General features: G+C 37.6%; 2 protein-coding genes across 2 annotated transcripts; both read right to left on the bottom strand.

Moving 5' to 3' along the window:
• Nucleotides 1-1,299: 1,299 nt before the first annotated feature.
• Nucleotides 1,300-6,959, bottom strand: LOC126792537 (ABC transporter B family member 11-like). Its single transcript, XM_050518942.1, has 12 exons — nt 6,568-6,959; nt 6,067-6,121; nt 5,790-5,965; nt 5,482-5,703; nt 5,145-5,383; nt 4,507-5,032; nt 4,115-4,388; nt 3,076-3,944; nt 2,608-2,874; nt 2,254-2,517; nt 1,871-2,164; nt 1,300-1,768 (listed from the first exon to the last, which is right to left on the bottom strand). Exons 1-12 carry the CDS (start codon nt 6,898-6,900, stop codon nt 1,415-1,417), a joined length of 3,873 nt encoding a protein of 1,290 aa, XP_050374899.1. The 5' UTR covers nt 6,901-6,959; the 3' UTR covers nt 1,300-1,414.
• A 4,922-nt stretch (nt 6,960-11,881) lies between these two features.
• On the bottom strand, nt 11,882-19,323 carry LOC126791894 (pleiotropic drug resistance protein 3-like). Its single transcript, XM_050518389.1, has 24 exons — nt 18,926-19,323; nt 18,681-18,804; nt 18,372-18,457; nt 18,057-18,141; nt 17,765-17,924; nt 17,600-17,676; nt 17,464-17,517; nt 17,280-17,370; nt 16,865-17,166; nt 16,499-16,780; nt 16,066-16,379; nt 15,735-15,895; nt 15,533-15,636; nt 15,237-15,387; nt 15,018-15,152; nt 14,851-14,924; nt 14,425-14,757; nt 14,023-14,313; nt 13,853-13,936; nt 13,638-13,771; nt 13,310-13,537; nt 13,000-13,171; nt 12,600-12,854; nt 11,882-12,438 (listed from the first exon to the last, which is right to left on the bottom strand). Exons 1-24 carry the CDS (start codon nt 19,321-19,323, stop codon nt 12,172-12,174), a joined length of 4,362 nt encoding a protein of 1,453 aa, XP_050374346.1. The 3' UTR covers nt 11,882-12,171.
• Between the last annotated feature and the right edge of the window lie 408 nt (nt 19,324-19,731).

Consider the following 19,731-nt stretch of genomic DNA (forward strand, 5'->3'; position numbering starts at 1 on the left):
ATGAACATATTATTTATACAAAAATTCAACTAATTTTCTGATTGTACAAATCAAAATTGTGCAAGTTCATAATTGATAAGTCACTTATACGATTATTTTCTTACCGTTTTCAATTTAGCTGAAAATATGTAGAGTTGATACATTTATAAATACACCTAAAAACTAAATAGATGAGCGATCAAATTGAGAGTGAAACAAAAAAATCTTCAATTAATCCTTACTTTAATGATCCTCGATCATTAGAGTAGCTCTCACATATATTATGAATGAATAAACTTAGAGCAACACACAAGCATTGAGAAAATTTACCAACAGCTTTAGCAAAAGCTATGAATTGAATCACCTTCATTTATTGAAAACGAACATATTGGGACACCAACTGCCTTTGGACCTCTTGTGCATCTGTTAAGGAATAATATCTGCAAATAGCAAGCATGTGTATATGACCTCGTCCCTCAAAACCAAAACTATCCACAATATTAATCTTGATTACCATCATTTGCTGCAGGAATATGTGGCTAATTAGAACAATAATCTCACAACAATTTCTCCTGGCATCTTTGGGAGGATTAAGGTACATTTTGGATAATTCGTAGAGAGGAAAATAGTCAAAATAACCAAGTCAGTTATGCCCAAATCTCTCGAGGGTAATTAACCATACCCAAAAGCACACATCTTGAAAGCTCTTTTTTTTTTGGTCAAAACACATCTTGAAAGCTCAGAACTGGATTCATATTCGATCTCCTCACAAGAATTTTGTACAATGAATTGCTGAGAATGTTTTAGGAGTCAAACAGTGAGGTGAGACTTGATTAGTTACTTGAAATTTTTTTTTTTCATTACATTAGCCAAAGCAAGAAATTCTTGTTAATGACAGGCCTGTCACGTAGTGTATGTCCGGCCCATCATAACTCTATTATTTCTATAGTAGTGATGATATTTTAATTCCAACTTGAGGGGTGGAAGCCATAGAATCATAGATTAATGATCGAAAAGAAAGCAACTGAGAAGTGGAACAGTTTCGTGTAAATTATCTTCTTTGTTTGGATATGACAGAAGGCTCAATGATTTTAGAATCGATGAATGAATGTGGGTGACAAATTCCAACTTGACGGATACAGGCCTTGAATCTATAGATTAATCAAAGAAAAAGCAACTAAGAAGTAGCGGAACAGTTCCAATGTAAATTATTTTGTTTTGTTTGGATCTGATCGAAGGATCAATGATATTAGATTCAATGCATGAAATCTGTGACAATAGGGGTGTCTGCTAATAGAACACCATGGACATGAAGCTATGTACCACACAAAAAATTAAACATAACTTTGAACTTGAGATCACCAAAAAGATTACATCAAGTTCATACAACAGGTCGACACAAATTTGAATTTAATTAGAAATAGAAGAAAGCTCTCTACGATGAGGCACTTGCATGTAATGCTACCAGTGAAGCATAAGTGCCATCCTTGATATTGATCAAAGTCTCATGCTTTCCTTTCTCTGCAATGACTCCATTTTTCACCACAGCTATCAGATCGGCTCCCTTGATTGTCGACAGCCGATGGGCTACCACCACAGTAGTTCGATCCACCATAACCCGATCTAGTGCATCTTGAACCACTCTTTCGGATTCAGCATCAAGAGCACTTGTGGCTTCATCTAGTAGTAATATCTTTGGTGACTTCATTATAGCTCTTGCAATGGCAATTCTTTGCTTCTGTCCGCCGGAAAGTTGGACCCCTCGCTCTCCTACTTGTGTATCATACCCCTGCATTGTTTGGTACACATAATGCTTCAGCATTCAGTACCTGACTTTAATAGACTATATACATTCTTATTTACGGAACTAGCTTGTTGATTAAGTACCTACCTGTTGTAAACTACTTATGAACTTGTGAGCGTTTGCCAATTCCGCTGCAGCTATAATTTCAGCTTCGGTTGCAGTCTCTTCCTTTCCGTATGCGATGTTGGCTCGGATAGTGTCATTGAAAAGCACAGGCTCCTGGCTCACCAGCCCCATTTGTTGCCTCAGCCACTTCAGCTGTAATGTCTGTATTTTGATACCATCTATCGTAATGTGACCTGAGTCAGGATCGTAAAATCTCTGCAGCAATGAGATCACTGTTGATTTCCCACTTCCACTTTCTCCAACCAGTGCAACCGTCTGAATAGTACAACATAGATTGGTAAGTCAAATATTTCTTTGAAGTCTTGAGAACAGGTTAAGAAACTAGTACAACACACAAAAGTTACCTTCCCATGGTGAATGGTCAAGCACAGATCCTGGAAGATTGGTACATTAGGTCTATTTGGATACTTGAAACTAACATGGCGGAGTTCAATTTCTCCCTTCAAATTTTCTATAGTTTCTCCAGAGTTGTCACTAGCATCTATTTTTGATTTCCCGTCAAGAATTGAAAATATGGAAGCAGCAGAGCTCTTTCCTTTACTTGCGTCGGGGGCCATGGAACCCTGTTGAGACAGCGCCATAGCTGTCATAGTAAGAGCAAAGAAAACCTACAATCCAGGACAGAGAAATGTCAACTATGGACTTATATGGTAAAAGTTTTTTTTCTCAAGTAATAGATACAAGGATGAAGAACTTACCCGGAAAACATCTTCAAATGTTGTCTTGCCTGCTTCGACAAGTCGAGCGCCAGCATAGAAACTGCATGCATATACAGAAAAGAGCAAGAAGAACGATACGCCAAAGCCTATCCCACTGACTACTCCTTGACGTATCCCTACCTTGATAGGACCTTCACATTTTGTCTTGTACAACTCAATAACCTTTTCCTCGGCACAAAATGAAGCAATTGTTCTAATACTCCCCACAGCATCAGTTGCGACTTGGCTTGCATCTTCGTACATTTTCTGCATCATGTACTTTATCAGCGAATGGAAGAAAACCCATGTACATGAAGCAGGATTGTTGACATTATAGATCCAACATGGGAAAATGGGAACCGTACTTATAGATTCATAAGGGGTTTTGACCACTCTATGCATTGTCATGTTGAGAAGTTTCATGTAATACATAACAAAAAATCCAAAAAATGTAATTTAGAGCAGTACCTTTGCATTCGCGCTTAATCCTTTGATGACTTCAATTTGGAAATACCCACTTATTGCTAATAGAGGCAGCATAACAAGGATGATAAAAGCAAGTTGCCAGCTAGCCAAAAACGCAATGACCAAGCCAGCAATTGTAGTTGATGCATTCATAACAGCCAAACTGAGAGCATCACCAACCAGCCCTCGCAGAGAAGCTGCATCTCCTGAAAGCCTCGCACCAATTACACCACTCGAGTGCTCGGCTTGATCAAACCAACTTGCTTCCATATAAACAACTTTCTCAAAGCACATTGAACGTACTCGTCTTATTAACCTAGACCCTGCCACAGCAAAAAAGTATGCTCTCATTGGATGTGCCAAGAGAGCTACCACTCCAATAACAACGAATATTAATGCCCAAAACTTGGAGTCTTTTCGGAGCTGATGAGGTGTATCAAAGAAGCTCTTGATGATGCTGGATATTAGCACCCCAAAGACAGGAAAGACTACTCCACAGATTGCAGCACCTAAGGCACCTAGAAGTAGAACTGGAATTTCCGTTTTGTTTAGGTTAGCTAAGCGGCTAAGTGGGACTTCTGGATGCACTTCTGATGATGCAACTGGATTATGAGGTTCAGCAGGTGCTATTTCTTGGATACCAGTCACAGTAGGAGCACCAAGTGAGACTGAAAATGAGTGACTTCGACGACTACTATTTCCAATTTCTGATGACTGCCTACTTATGGATTTGAAGGAAGAATGTTTCCGAAAACTTGAGGAAAGTTCTACCTTTTCCTGAACATGATATTCTGAAACACTGCCCATTTCTTGCAACCTTATAAGTTGACTATATGCACCATCCGGATCCTTAACTAGCTCAGTATGTGGTCCTGCTCAATATATTGAAAATATTAGTATTGTCACACACATAAGTAAAGAATATGTTATGTAAAAACTACTGACAAAAAAATGTTGGTAAAATCAGGACTATAGGATAAAGACAATAAATCATTTACTTATGTCAGTTAGATGGGAGGATGATGATGTTAACAACATTTACCTTTTTCAACAATTTTTCCCCGATGTATTACTGCAATGGTATCAGCATTCCTCACTGTGCTCAAGCGATGAGCAACAATGACAGTAGTCCTGTTTACCATAATTCTGTCTAATGCCTCTTGCACAACTCTCTCAGATTCTGCATCAAGAGCACTTGTTGCTTCATCCAAAAGTAGAATTCTCGGGTTCTTCAGAATTGCTCTGGCTATAGCAACTCTCTGCTTTTGACCCCCAGATAACTGAGTTCCATGCTCACCAACCATAGTATCTAGTCCCTGAAGACAGGAAACAAAAATATTAGAAACAAAAATAAAGAGCTCAAAAATTGGAATTATGGTAAACTAACTAGAGTGGAGAAAACTTAAATTAAAGAAAGTAAGAAAAGAATTTGACCTGAGGTAGTTTGTCTATGAATTTAGCAGCATTTGCTAGCTCAGCAGCAGCTCTCATTTCTTCGATTGTGGCGCCATCCTTTCCATATGCAATGTTATCTTTAATGCTACCAGTAAACAAAACTGGTTCCTGACTTACAAGACCTATTTTTTCTCTGATCCATTTCAGTTGAAACTCCTTTAGATTAATCCCATCAATAAGAATTTCGCCAGCCTGGGGGTCGTAAAATCTCTCAATCAAACTAACGACAGTTGATTTACCACTTCCACTTTGTCCAACCAAAGCAGCAGTTGTACCACTAGGTATCGAGAGTGAAAATCCGAGGAATATTTGCTCATCCGGTCTTGCTGGATAACTAAAATAAACATCCTTCAGTTCAATATCTCCACGGATCTCTTGTGAGTTTAATCCTCTGGTGTCATACACATCTATGTCTGGCCTTCTGTTAATTGTCTCAAACATCTTATAAGCTGCAGCTTGTCCAGCAGAAAATGCACTCACACATGGAGATGCTTGCCCAAGACAGCTGAAATTTTAGCAAGAAATACACTGATGATATACTCATATTACAATGACACAATCAATTCCATGCATAAAATTAGGAGGGTTGAGAATAGGAAAGCAATGAAAAAACTTACAATGAGCCAGTTAACACAGCAAAAATCACATTAATGACATCTCCTCCATTGTACCCCTTTTCAAGTATCATTTTGCCTCCATACCAGATAGCCAATGCATAACTGCAGAATATTGTAAAGATAACTGTACCAAGACCCAGTCCTGATGCTAAACCCTCTTGCACACCAGAATTGTAAGCTTTAGTTAAGGAATTATTGTACTTAGTTATCGCTTGCTTCTCCCCGGTAAATGATGCAACCTATGTAAGTTACAAACAGGGAATGTTAATTCCATATAAAGAAGCAAGGTACGTAACGCATATATAACAATCTGTGTTTGGAAGATTGAAATGCATACCGTTTTTATTGAACCAATTGTCTGCTCTACCACAGTTGCCCCAACTGAATACGCAGCTTGTCCGCGGGATGCCAATGCCCTTATAGTGAGAGCCATGACAGCACCAGAGAAGACAAGAGGGGGAAGAGAGGTGAGCATGACAAGGGTGAGGAGCCATCCCTTGACAAATGCTATAATATAGGCTCCAATAAATGTTGCAAATAACTGGATAAATGTTCCTACCTGCAATAGGAGGATCGGATAAATAGAAGTAGAGGCTACATGATTATTATTGAAGGTTTTTAATTTCTGTGTAGTAAAATTCATACTTTCTCCCCCATGGCCTCTTGAATGAGCACAGTATCACCTGACATTCTCCCAACAATTTCCCCAGTGTTGGCTTCTTTATCGAAATAGCCAACATCTTGCCTCAATATTGTTTTCAAGTATAAACTTCTTATACGTGCAGCCTGTCTTTCTCCAGTGACCATCCAGCAAGACATTTCTGTCACATACAAAATCACAAGTGAAGTCATCATTATATAAAAAGCAGGACTACTAAATTACTAGGCATGGTAATTAAGATTTAATGCCGGCATTGCTTACGTAAAAATGCAGCAGCTGCAGCCCCTACAGCCAAGTAAACGAACTTCAGCGATACCTGATGAGGATGGTAATTAGCCACACAGTGAAAATAAGTAGACTTAATTGAGTTACTTGTACAGTATGTAGTAAAAATACTGTAAATCGTGTCCATCCTCAATAATAAACAAGCTAGGGAACCAACGTATATGGACGTACACTTAATTTTTTTTTCTTATCAAAAGAATATACACTTGAATATATAGGAGGGTCCTATAGACAATATGGTCATAAATGTATCCATAACAGATCTGACCACAATAAGTCAACGACCGATCGAATTGATCATCTAACTAATTTCCAGTTTAACATATACAAGTAACAAGTTGCATCAACTACAGACTATTACGTATCAGTAATTTGCATATAAAATACACCTGTACCTATTAGCACCTACATTACATACTATTTAGATCTGCAATAAACATAGTTGTAAATTAGTACAGAGATGACGACTGATCTTACCTTGGAAACAAGACGAACCACATTGTCGGTATCGGTAGCTCCTCCAAAGGAGTTGATCACCTCTCCCATGATCACGGTCATTAGAGGCAGAGCCATTCCATTTCCGACTGCGCCGATCGTACCAGCAGACATCAACATGTAATCCATGGAATCAGCAAATGAGAAAAGCTTGTAGAATGGTACTGTATTGGTTGCTTCCTCCTGCTTATTGCTCTTAATACCAGAAGTACTATCTGCTTCTTGGCCGTTTTTGATTTCTTCTGATTTCTTTGATGCTGTTTCTGCTGGCTCTGGGGCCCCATTTATTAACTGGTTTTCGTGATCATCGGCCATTGTTGTCGACAACAGTAGCAGAACTCAGCTACTTGCTATATAAGATCAGAGCTGCAGAAAAAAAGGTTGTGCAAATTAGTCAGCTGTGAGCAAAAAATCAATCGAGCAAGAGAGACATTTCGTTATTACTTACCACCTCTTTTCCAGATATGATAAATTTTCCGGCGAGGTAGCAGTTATATACAACACTACACAGTTGCGGGTCCTTATTTGTTACCATTATAATATAGTGTTGGTCAAACTTCTTGATATGAAAACCGTCTCCACATACTTGCGCTCTAAGTTTATGAATTATTGTACTTGGTCCCCAAGTTCTATATCCCCTTGATTAAAAAAAGTTCTATATCCCCGTGGCCTCGTGGGATTTGACTAAAGACAGGTTTCTATATCCTGTCTCTGTCATAAAAGTGTCAAGCATGCTGAGAACTAGCACCCACTTGAACAGAGTGACAAATTTATCAATGTTAGCCGGTCTTTGAGCCAAAATATACATTTTAAGCTAATATGTGTTTTAGATTAATTTATGTGACCCGGCGTGATTGAGCTCGAGTATTTCTGAATATATACTATTTAAGAGTTACATTAAACTTACTTCACGAACAACAAACAGGGTGCGATTCAGATATTTATCGTATTATTATTATTAATTAATTACCGATGTTATGGTAGTTAATAGCGGCGAATCACAGGTTGACATGGAGCACATCATCTAGAAAAATGTTCAGATGACAATTATTATGCCTCTGAGCAAGTGATAACTATCCCTTCCATGGAGCAGGAGATCTACGTAGATACTGGTCAAACACATGGCCACGTGGGGGGCTAGAGATCATTCATCAAAGGGAAATTAATCTAATAACCAATTAAATGGTTGTTGGTTCTGGACGTGCTCAAGAGAATAGTCAAGATCTTGGTGGAGCTAATCATCAATCATATGGCTATCCTCAAAAGCCAATTCATGGCTTCCATATCCCGTGGAGTTTTCACATGCATAGGGAACAAAAACCAAATTATGGTTTTTATTTCATAGATACATCACATGTTTACGCCTTAGATTATAAAGATGGTTATGCCACAAATCAGATCATTATACAAGGGCGTAAATTCACATATCAAAGGTCCAATTTTCACACTATTTTGTGACCTACAGCAGGAGGCCAACGACAATGACTTCGATACCGGGCCAATCTATGACGAGTACGACGACGATTACAACTTGATTAGTCGCTCCAACAATTGTACAAGTCATGTGCAAAATTCCAAGCCCTTTGAAGATCTTAGTAAGGGGAAGCTAGACCTCTACACAACAACATGATGGCCAACATGTGGCTATCCCTGAAGATGTCATTCATTATGACATGGTCTTTGGGGACAAGGCTGATCTCTACACAACACCATCTGCCAAGGTGCAATTGAAGTGAGTGACACCAAGCATCTATACTCCTCACTCGGAAGTTCTCGAAAGCAAGCTTTTCGTGCCGGAAATATCATGACAGCAAGGCTTGGGGTGAAACATCAGTGGCCTCCCCCTTGGCCTTACAAGGGTTAACTAATCATATCAAGTTTACCTCTCGTTCTTCGCTCTAAGTTTCTGCTTTTACATTTAGTTTAATTGACGTTCAGCATTTAGTTTTCTTGCATTCGGAAAAAGAAAATACAAAAAAAAAATCAAATAGCAAAAAATACAAAAAGAGATCTGTTGGGAAAATTGTTAAATAAATTATTTAAAATTAAATTTTAATTGATTAATTAAATTAAGTTAAACTTATAATTAATCAAAGATGAATATAGATTTGAGTTCTCCATAATGAGGGTTACAAGATCATATGTTTGTTTGTGTAATTTGGTTAGTGGGTGAATAAGAAATTATCACTCAAACATGGCTACTTAAAATGAGAGAAAGTGTTTGTCTCACGTTGGAAAACATAAGTATTGGAAATACTTTATATGGAATCCATTGTTTATGGATTGTAAAGTGTGTAAGCTCATTTATACTCTCTCGTGCACGCACAGGGGGGTGCAAATCTCGGGTAACAAGGGAAACCCGTGCGACCTGCGGACACAAATGCAACACCGAATTGAGGGTCGGAACGCAAATTCTTTTTGCATTTCCGAAAATTCTTTTTGGACGTTTCAACTTCTCTTGACTGTTCAAATTCTTCTTTTTCTAACAACCATAACTGAACGTTATTGTGTGTTATGGAGAAGTTTGTAACAGATTGAAATCATTGCTTGTCACATATGTAACTCATGTATGTTATGATATTTTGATTTCCTATAACAACCATTTTATTCATTGCAGATTGCAAATCCTCACTGTATAAATAGCCACTATTCTTTCATTGTAAAATCATTCCAAACACAATCAGCTCTCCCTCTCTCAAAGTGTTTTTAGTTTTTCACTGGTGATAGAAAAAGGTACTTTTCGAGTTCGTTGAGAGTTCTAGTTAGTAGTGCAACTTCCTAGGATTGTTTAGTCGTTTTATCCTAGGAGACAAGCGCCAAGCATCCTTACACCGGTAGAGGAGGCGTAAACGTCTTCAGGACAGTGTGGTATTACACGCGTCTCAACTAGTTCTTCAATCATCAATCGTTCGGTATTTTGGTTGAATTCATATTGAATTTCTTTCGTGTTCTTCGTTATTAGATTTTAATGTTGTGTTATAATTATTTATAATTCAATTTATTAAATTATATATGCAATATATCATTGTTTTTCTAACAAAATCATCGGGTTTTACTGAAACGCATAACAACATTTATGCCTATCACTGAGGCTTGAACTTTCTACAAATTGGTTGCACGAAGAAGATATTCACAAGCAGAAGATCAAATTCAAATGGGCAATTATAGTTGTTGCATAGTTGCCTAGGATATTCATGAAGCCAATATCTGTGACTTTATTCCTACGATTAATCGTATTTAAATCTATTTAAAGGTTTTTTTATATAGTTAACCGATATCTGTGGTTAAAGATTATATTCTGTCAAGGAGTCCTACAAGGAAATAAATCTCATCAAGGAGCAAGCAAGCCTATATAAATAGAGGCTCTGGCAAAGAAGAAGAAAAAAACACAACTCTCAACATACAAACTAGCACATCTGCTATCAAAAGACTCATCAGGCAAACCCAGCGATCAAGCATCCTCAACTAAAGACTTCAGGTCCTTAGCAAACAACATCCTTACAACAACCTACAACATGCGTCCTCCTATTTTAAAAGCTTTGCTTACTCTCATCTCAGCGGATAAGTATCGATAAGTGACTTGCGAAGAGACACGAAAGAAAGCTTAGACAGACTAGACAACCTACACGTCGAACCAAGTGGAGGGAGTTCTCAACCTTTGTCACAATCGTCAGATTCAAAAGTCAAGACAGCGCATCACACTTACCAACATCATCGTACACACTGGCATGCCTACGCACTAACCGCCATTGAGAACGTTCACTAACTCTACTCACAAAAACTAGAGAGCGCAAACAGCCAGGATCCTGTGTACAATATGTTAAAGTTAGTTAGATTCATCCTTACTACCTCAACTTTTATGCATCGAATTTGTTATGATTTGCTGAACTAAGAATGTTATCATGATTTAGTATCGAAATGTTTTATTCTCCGATAGGAAAAGAAAACTTTTATGCATCAGATTCTATTGTGAGATATTGCATGTATATAGTTTCAACTAGATACATGAACATTAGATAAAACTTTTTGGGTACCCAGGTTTTGGAAACTGGGAGGAAATGGATTGCTTGGTGACCAAATTTTGTTATTGACTCCCAAAGAGTCAATGGCATTATGTGCTCAAGATTTTCCCGGTTGTGAGAACAGATTAAATTTCTTCGTTTTCCTGGTGACCCTCTATTTGTTCTGATATACAGATTAATCAACTGAAAATAGAGTAGAATAATCAAAGAAAAAAACTGAATTCATATTGTAAGTTCTAGCCTTTACCAGTATAAATTTCCACGGATTACACAATTACTTAGAAAAAAGTTAGTTTTAGTTTATTTACTTTCCATTTCTGACTATCCACAACCTTCTCTTGATTTTCTAAATTTTATTTTTCTTTTCTTTTCTTTTTGTAGTTTACCATATTATCCCTCCGACATATTATTCTCTTTCTTTTTTTAGTTCTAGCATGGTCATTTTTGAGACTTCAAAAGTTTGGTGAAGTTGTTGACACCAAAGCCACGATTTCTCATTATATTAGTGGAGATGACACCTTGCTAATGTGTTCTTAAAATGATGGGTCACTTCGATGACAAGCATTTAGTCATGGACTCATATGAACATAACTTTTAACAAAATTTAGTCAAAAAGATGTTCAATGGAGTCTTAACCCGATATACCACATATCACAAATGAATATTATTGACATTAAAGCTACTAGTCTCGTACTCATGGAATGCAGTTGTTTTCATCGTATGAGTTTTACAAAATTTTGTTTCAAATGTATTTTTTTAAGACAATCATTTTATTTAATTTTATTTCTTACCAAAGATAAATTTGACAAAACACATTGGTGAAATATTTATATTTTTATATAATTATCTTTTTGTCTATTTATAAATATAAATTTGACTTGGTGAAACTTTTGTATGAGTATAAATTTCTTTATTCCTGTGTAGTGGTAGAGAACTAGATACATCATCTCTCATCCTCTTATCTACGTGTCAATGTATGGTTAATTAGAGTGATGTGCAGCCAGTGCAGGTGAGAAATTTCTCCCAAATTTAGTCATATGTACACGTGTTAGTTTCGCTGGCTTAGTCTTATACCAAGTCTACCCGAGCTCAATTTTCCACGAATACAAACAATTACGTTCTTTTATCCTTGATCTCTTCAACGTGTTCAGTTTCATTCATAATTCTCAACATGCTACAGTTCACCCCTGACACATGTCATGATGACATTGGTCACTCACAGCTAACTACTCCGATTTAGCTAAAACACAGCGTACGCATTGGAATATCGAAACGGTGCGTTTAATACATGTAAAACTAAGATACGACTGGATAACTCCTAGTCAACACAGGAATAAAGAAATGAACCATTTTCCCAGCAGAACGATAAAATTGTTATCTGTGCATTGTGAGAGCAGGGAGACACCCCATAGCCTATTCAGTCCATGACTATCATGCATGTAAATATGATGTTCCACAGTTATAACCTTTTCACGCATAGAATCGAACTAGTATAACTTTGGTCTTAAGACAAATTAGACCGATGGAGTTGTATCTGTAATATCCACAAAGAGCTTTGATATGTCTATCTCCTCTGGAAGTTTAGCTTTCCAATGAAGTATGCAAACAGAGAAGCAAACAAAATGGGGAAGACAAGCTGAACAACAGCAACGAGGCCCAACAGGTTGTACTGATACCCAAAGTAATCTTCTAAGAAAGCAGCAACAGTTTTAGTCTCTCCAAACACCACGATTTCTGTCCGCACATCTCCATACTGCGAAGTCAGCATTCCGTTAAGCGCCCATGATGTAGGACACAAATAATACAACCAGATCCACCATTTTGGGATTTGCTGCATCAAACAAAGAAAAATATTTTAGTTTCTCTGGTCAAAATATGTCTGAGTTGTGCCTAAGATGCTTTCACCCATTATACTACAGAATAGTTATAGCAGTGGAAAGAAATTACTTAAAAATAAATATGTGTATTATAACTGATCATCCATAAACTTACTGGTCCCGGAATAATGAACCCTGAAAACAGATTCAGCATTGTGTAAGAAGATGATGCCACAATTGAAGCCACTTGAACATTTGGTGTCAACGACACGAGCATCATTCCTAGGTAGTTGAAGTATAGTAGTGTGCAGAACATGCTATAGAACGACCAAAAAATCTTATAAGCAGACCAGTGATAGCCAATCATTGGGTATGTGATGACCACATAAAGAACTGATTGCACGAATGAGTAGGGAACTTCAACCAGGACCTGCAAAATGAACTCTACTGGTTGGCAAATATCTTATATGAACTTGAGATAAGATTTCATCCTTTCACCAAAAAATAAGAATAAGATTTCAGGACCAGAGTCTCTGGTTGAATTCATAAAGACATTTAGTAAAAAAGATCTGAACCTGCGCGAATGAATAAGCCCATGAAGAAAACATTCCTGCGTATCTTTCTCGATACAGAACATTCCGTTCTGTTGCGACAAATGGTAGAACTGTTGAGCAGTTATTTATGCCATAGAAGATTATGGCCGTGAACATTAAACCAATCATATTGAAGAGATCCTGCTGGTTATTTCTAAATAGAAACAAGAAACAAGTATATGGTCAATGAAATTTCTATTAACAAGATAAAGGCTGTGCAGTACAAATTTAAATGACACCCTTCCACATGATAAACTGAAAATGAGTACAAGTAATATGTTGACTGACTCACATTTTCTGCCCTTGATTCCAGAACAGTAATCCAAACAACACAGCTGAAAAACACATGAAAAGGATCCGTGCCAGATTATACGAGGGACTTCTCCAATATGACAAATTCTGTTTCCAAAAGCACGCTTTGAACTGCTCCCATCCATTTTGTGGATAGCGGGTAGGAAACTCCAAATCCTTTGAACCAGATGATGGTGAACTGGCTTGCTTGACTAACTCATTGTTCTTCCTATAGGCAAAAAAGCAGGAGTCATGTCTAACTAAGTTCCCATATGTGCATGCATATGATATAGTCTATTGTATAATAACATACAGACGTGAACACTTACTCATACAAGGCAGATTCCCTGTAAATTTGTGCAAAATCTATGCCAAGGTCAGCTTCTGCAAATTTTGAAGTAACTTCTAACATCCATGTTGCTGGATTGTAATTGTCTTTGATTGGGGGAACCCCAGGGATGCTCTATCCAAAATAAAGGAAAGTGGATGAGGTCTTAAATATTTCATTTTTGTCAGAGACAAAAGAAATTAGTATTTGAGCTACCTCAAGGTACTCAATAACCATGCTCGAGTGCTGTCCAAGTTGGCCAGAATAGATTATGCGTCCTCCCGCTTTCATGAGAATCAACTGCAGTGAGAGTAATTTGGTTGAAGAAGTAGCACATTTTGTTATTGATCATGCGATTCATGTCAGTTATTCTCAAAATCAGTTACCTCATCAAATGCCTCAAAAATGTCAATACTCGGTTGGTGGATGGTGCAAACAACTGTTCTTCCTGTTTTAACAACATTCTTCACTGCCCTCATAACAATAGCAGCTGCCCGTGCATCTAAACCAGAAGTTGGTTCATCCATGAACATGATAGATGGATTGGCTATGAGTTCAACAGCTAGGGTCAATCGTTTACGTTGTTCAGTGGATAAACCGCCAACTCCTGCCATGCCTACCAAGGAATCTTTAATCCCATCAAGTTCAATAGTTTCAAGCACCTCATTTACAAATTCCTGGGGACGGGAAAGATTATCATTCGATCAGTTCTGAGTGTTTAACTCAAATATTTAAATCCAAAGTCATTAAAATGGTCATGTTCTTGAAATTTGAAAATATAATCATACTGCTTTGGTCTTTGAATCAATCTGAGATGGGAGTCGCAACCAAGCAGAATATACTACTGATTCTTCCACAGTTATCTGTGGTGAATGTATGTCATTTTGTTCACAGTAGCCTGATATTCTTGCAAATGTGTCTTGAACCTTAGGATACCCTCCAATTCTTATTTCTCCTTCAATTGTACCACCGGTCTTTCTTCCACAAAGAACATCCATAAGAGTTGTTTTGCCAGCTCCGCTGACCCCCATTAATGCTGTCAGAACACCTGGCCTGAATGAACCTGTAATATCAGATAGGAGCTGGAGCTTGTTATGCTCAAAGCCTGCCTTTCTCATCTCCTGCAGTTTAAAGGTAGTACAGTAATTCACAAGGTCAGCAGATATATTTGCTTAGAAGCTAAAGTGAGAGAAGGACAAGTTCTAGATGAATACCAAGGGGGTGTCAACATAGTACTGTACATTTTGAAATGAAACAGTCAGGGGCTCAAAAGGTAAAACCATCCTTCCTGGAGAAGAAATAAAATATACGACTAAGCATAAAACGCCAAATGATCCCAATTTCAATAGAAATAAATAATAAAAAACAAGATCATCCTCACCATTCTTAGGTTCTACACTAGTCTTAGGTTCACTAGTGGATTTCTCCCCTGCATCTAAAACGCCCTTGTCGTCTCTCTTGCCTTGTAGTTGATGGTACTTCTCATAAGAAATAAAAGACAGGGACTTTACAGGAGCTGAACATAAAGTATACGCGAGGTTACAAAAGCTTGACATACATTTTTGCGAAGAGGACGAAGTGATGAATGGAGCACACTTACACTTTAAGAAAGTTAAAGCCAAGGTGAAACCAATATTGAACAGTAATGTGAATCCCATTAGAGCACCAAATGATATCCAATAAAAATAACCATCAAAATCCAATCCGCGGCTTTCCAGCACTTCACGCCCAAGAGTTGTATTTCCAGACACCTATGATCGAATGTAATTAGATGAGGCATCTCACAAATACATAAAAAGGAGTGTAATGTCAGTCCTGATATGTAAAACCATATTATTGATCAATGATCATATGGAGTTATGCAGAAATAGTACCGAATCTGAAAACAGTTATCACCTTTTCCCACCGAGGTGCCAGAAATTCATTAACAGTTATGCCTATTTCTCCATATGTCAGAGGAGATAACCAGTATCCCCACTTCAACCAAACTGGCATATAATCTGAAATAAAAAAAATAAAAACAATTGAACTTCTAAGCATGACTAATGCGCCAAAATTATTTAATGTAAACCTTCAGAAAAGATTATGCAGCTCTTACACTTTGGCATGACAAAGCCACCAAATAACATAACAAACAGTATTGATGAAACACCAGCTGTCAAAGAAGGACCAACAGTTTGGAAAACTGAAGCAACAAACCGAAACATGGATATCGATGTTAGGTGCGTAGCAAAGAGTAGAAGGAAATGGCGTATGAACCTGTAAAACATATATGGAAGATGTAAGAACCAAAACCCTATCAAAACTCGAAAGTATCTAACACTAGCATTCCAAAACAAGAAAGCGGAACACATAGTAACATGATTGCATTTTAACCCTAAGCATGTAATTATCTTATTTAGGAAATGAATGTTCTATCTAAGACTGACCTTCCAAACTCAGGGGTATAACCAATAACATAGTATGTAAGAGCAGTCCAAACAAAAGCCTCCAACAACGAAAGTGGAACCTTTAGGATGGCAGCTGGGATCGCATAGGCCCAAGCAGGGTAAAAGCACAACTCTTTCTGTTTGTAGAAAACCACAATTCTTGAGACGGTCATTGACAACTCTGGGAATCCATCAACAAGAAGTATCACGAGTGCAAAGAACAAAGAGCCCATATAATAATTTGCATGGATCGCGTCAACAGCCATTTGAGTTCGAAGGAAAACAGTCATCGTTATTGAAGCAATGATGACTAGCTGCAGACGGAAGAAGACAAGTAACGCATATGAAAATTGTAGAGCAGATAGAAAAAGGATGCAGAAAAAAGGACTTGAAACAAAGGGCTGCAAACAAAAATTAAAGGTAAAAAATATACCTGAACTGATTTGAAAACATAAACGAAAGAATTCCTTTTCATTAAAAGAAATTCCCTCCTTGTGCAAGCTTTAAACAGTTCCCATTTAGGTAATGAGTATGTTGTGAAGGATAAAGCATCTTTGTGGCTTTGAGACTTATCGAATGGCTCTGAGAGCTCCTCATCTAGCTTCCTGCCAAGATGGCATTTCTTAAATTTCTCAATGAACTGCTCAACAGAAACGTAGCTATATGGTTTTTCTGCGCTCTCCCAAAACTGTGCTTGATCTTTTCTCGAAATAACCTGAAGCAAAACAAAGACAACAAAAGTTTTAACATGAAAACGTTTTAGGACACCACTTAAGATATGAGTATGATAACTGCATACCTCTTGAAGGAAGTCAGCAACACTTTTTCTCTCTAGGCACTTAAATCCACACTCCCTGAAAAATTGGAGAATAGAAGTTCTTGGTCCATGATACACAATCTTCCCTTCTGCCATTAAGAGAACATCATCAAAGAGATCAAATGTCTCAGGTGCAGGCTGAAGAAGTGAGATCAATGATGTAGCGTCTGTTATATGCACAAAGTGTTGAAGACAAGAAACAATTTGAAAAGTTGTGGAACTATCTAAGCCATTAGATATTTCATCCATGAACACAGCTTTTGCAGGTCCAACAATCATCTCCCCTGCATAGTGGAAAATATACCGAGTCATATATATCTGGTTTGACTCAGGGAATCTGAAGTGCTTGCATATTTACATTGCCCACAGAACTTGTTTCCGGTTGAATCAACACTACCTGTAGTTAACCTTTTCTTTTGACCACCAGAAATTCCTCTTCTTATGGGATCTCCAACTTGTGTGTCAGCACAGATATCAAGGCCAAGTATCTGCAAGACACTAGTTAGTAAAAATGTTGTGAACATACAACAATTTTGACAAAATTCCTGACAGAAAGCACACTTTGTAAGGAATTACAATACCTTTAGAATATAGTCAGTTTGAAGTGTACGTTTCAGTCCATTAACAGATATGGCCTGTAAGGGAAAATTGTTCATCACTTTCGGACTAATGAAATACATACAGCAGAAAATTGCACCCAAGGCATCTCAGGTATACCTTCATGTAAGCATCTACATCAGGATCTGGGACTATTCCTGCCTGCTTTTCTCTTCTACTAACTTCCATCATAATCTCTTTATGCATAAATAATGTGATTATTAAGTAAATGCAACTTGATAGCTATTTTCAAAGTCCAATTATATTGAAATGAAGAATGCTTACCGGGTCGGCTTCCTACACCTTGACAGCCTGCTGAGAAATCTAGTGTTTCCCTCACAGTGATCTCTGGAATATGCATATCATACTGGCTTACATAGGCTGATGTTTTCTCCGGAACAAATTCTCCCAGTCTATAGCCATTGTAACTAACTTCGCCAGAAACCTGTTATATATAATAAGCTGACAAGTTAACACAATTTCATTGTTCTCCGACTCTACGAAGAAAACTAATTCTAAAGCTTCTCCATTATAATGAACTGTTAACATAACACAAGAAACTCAAACTTTTACACACCTTGAGAGAATGGCTTAGCTTTCCTGAGAGTGCCATCAATAATGTGGTTTTGCCACAACCCGGAGGGCCAAGCAATAAGGTCATTCTGATATTAAGAGAGGCAAAAATTTGTTAGTAAGTACAGCTTTCTTGGCTTATAAATTTAGAACATCCTTCTGTAATTCTCTATAAGTGTGGTCGTGCGGAAAATGGTTCTTCTCATGGCTCATTGCAGTCAACATGATCAAAACTAAGGTTAGCTAATCAAAAAAATATTTCTAATAGATATAAAAGAGTTAAAGAGATACAGATATTAAGATTGTAAGGGAAACTAACCTTCCAGGCTTAATAATGCCACTGACATCTTTGATGATGCCTATCTTTGCTTCACGTTTTTTTGAACCTGCTAGTGCAGTGATGTCCTGTCATAAGGAGAGCGTGCTCAAATGAAAAATAAATCAAAGGACACCATGATAAAAGTATGGACTCGTGTCATTTTAGATTTTCAGTATCATCCCTGATTGAAGTACCTCACGAGGGAATGCTTAAAAATCATTTCCACTTATAAATTAAAATTCTATGAAATCGAGTTTTATTCCAATTTAGAAGCTCCAGAAGGTTAGTGCTACAAATTAAGGCACTTACCGAAATCATACTCTTTAGAGAATTCCATAGAGTCGGGAGAGGCTTGCCGTGAACTACCTTACACTCTGCTTCTACACAAAGATTCTTGTATCTTACCTCAACAGTAGGCAACTTCACACCAACCCTGCAAGGCATGTGCAGAAATATTATTTGAGTTTTTATTTGTAATGAAACATGTTAACATACTAGTGTTTATATGCCCAAAGTACGTCTACATGAACCGAAAAAGAGGGTAAGAATGTTACTTGTCTATTCTTCTTTTTATTTTCTGCAACAACTGAAGATTATCATTCTCAATGTGCTTGATGAGCTTCTCCATGAAAACACGCCGTTCTTCAGCTCCAATCTTTGTAACATCAACCACCCTTGTCCCCTTAACATCTCCTTTAGCCGATGTGCCATCATGATGATCAAACAAAGCTGAAGTGATCCTCTCAAAAGTGGGCAGTCTCTCCACAGCAGCCCATTGCAAGTCATAAAATCCTTCATCATCATCGATTCCACCGTCTTCAGCAATGACAGTAGAGGTGCTCCGAAAACTTGAGGCATGGCTTCGAAAGGATGCTCTTATGCTCCTCCCAATCTCTGCTAGCTCTATCCTGAAAGACTCAATCTCATCTGCTCCAGCTGCCAACTGAGCCATGATTAGAGAAATAGAGATATGAACTAAGAGTACTAATACACATTTATACACAACTATCATTAAAAACATGAGCTAATGGAGTGCGTCATGTTCATTACAGCAAGGAAATGGCAAATTAACCTACTGGTTAACGACATCATCTTTGAGACCAACCTCAGAATAAAGATTTGTTTTAACATTTTAAACACGTATCGCCTAACCTCATGACTAATGCTGAGACAGAAAGGACAGAAAATTTGAAGAAACTGGTAGATGCGAAGCATGACATAGGCCCCAGAATAACCCTTATTTATTGAAATCAGAGGGGGACGGCTATGATATAGACTGAAAAACGCCATTGACTTTGATCAAATGATATTAGAGAGATCACTTCGTTTATTTTATATTGCAACTTAAACCGTTAAACGT

Source organism: Argentina anserina, chromosome 4, assembly GCF_933775445.1.
Source record: "Argentina anserina chromosome 4, drPotAnse1.1, whole genome shotgun sequence".
NCBI classification, from domain to species: domain Eukaryota; kingdom Viridiplantae; phylum Streptophyta; class Magnoliopsida; order Rosales; family Rosaceae; genus Argentina; species Argentina anserina.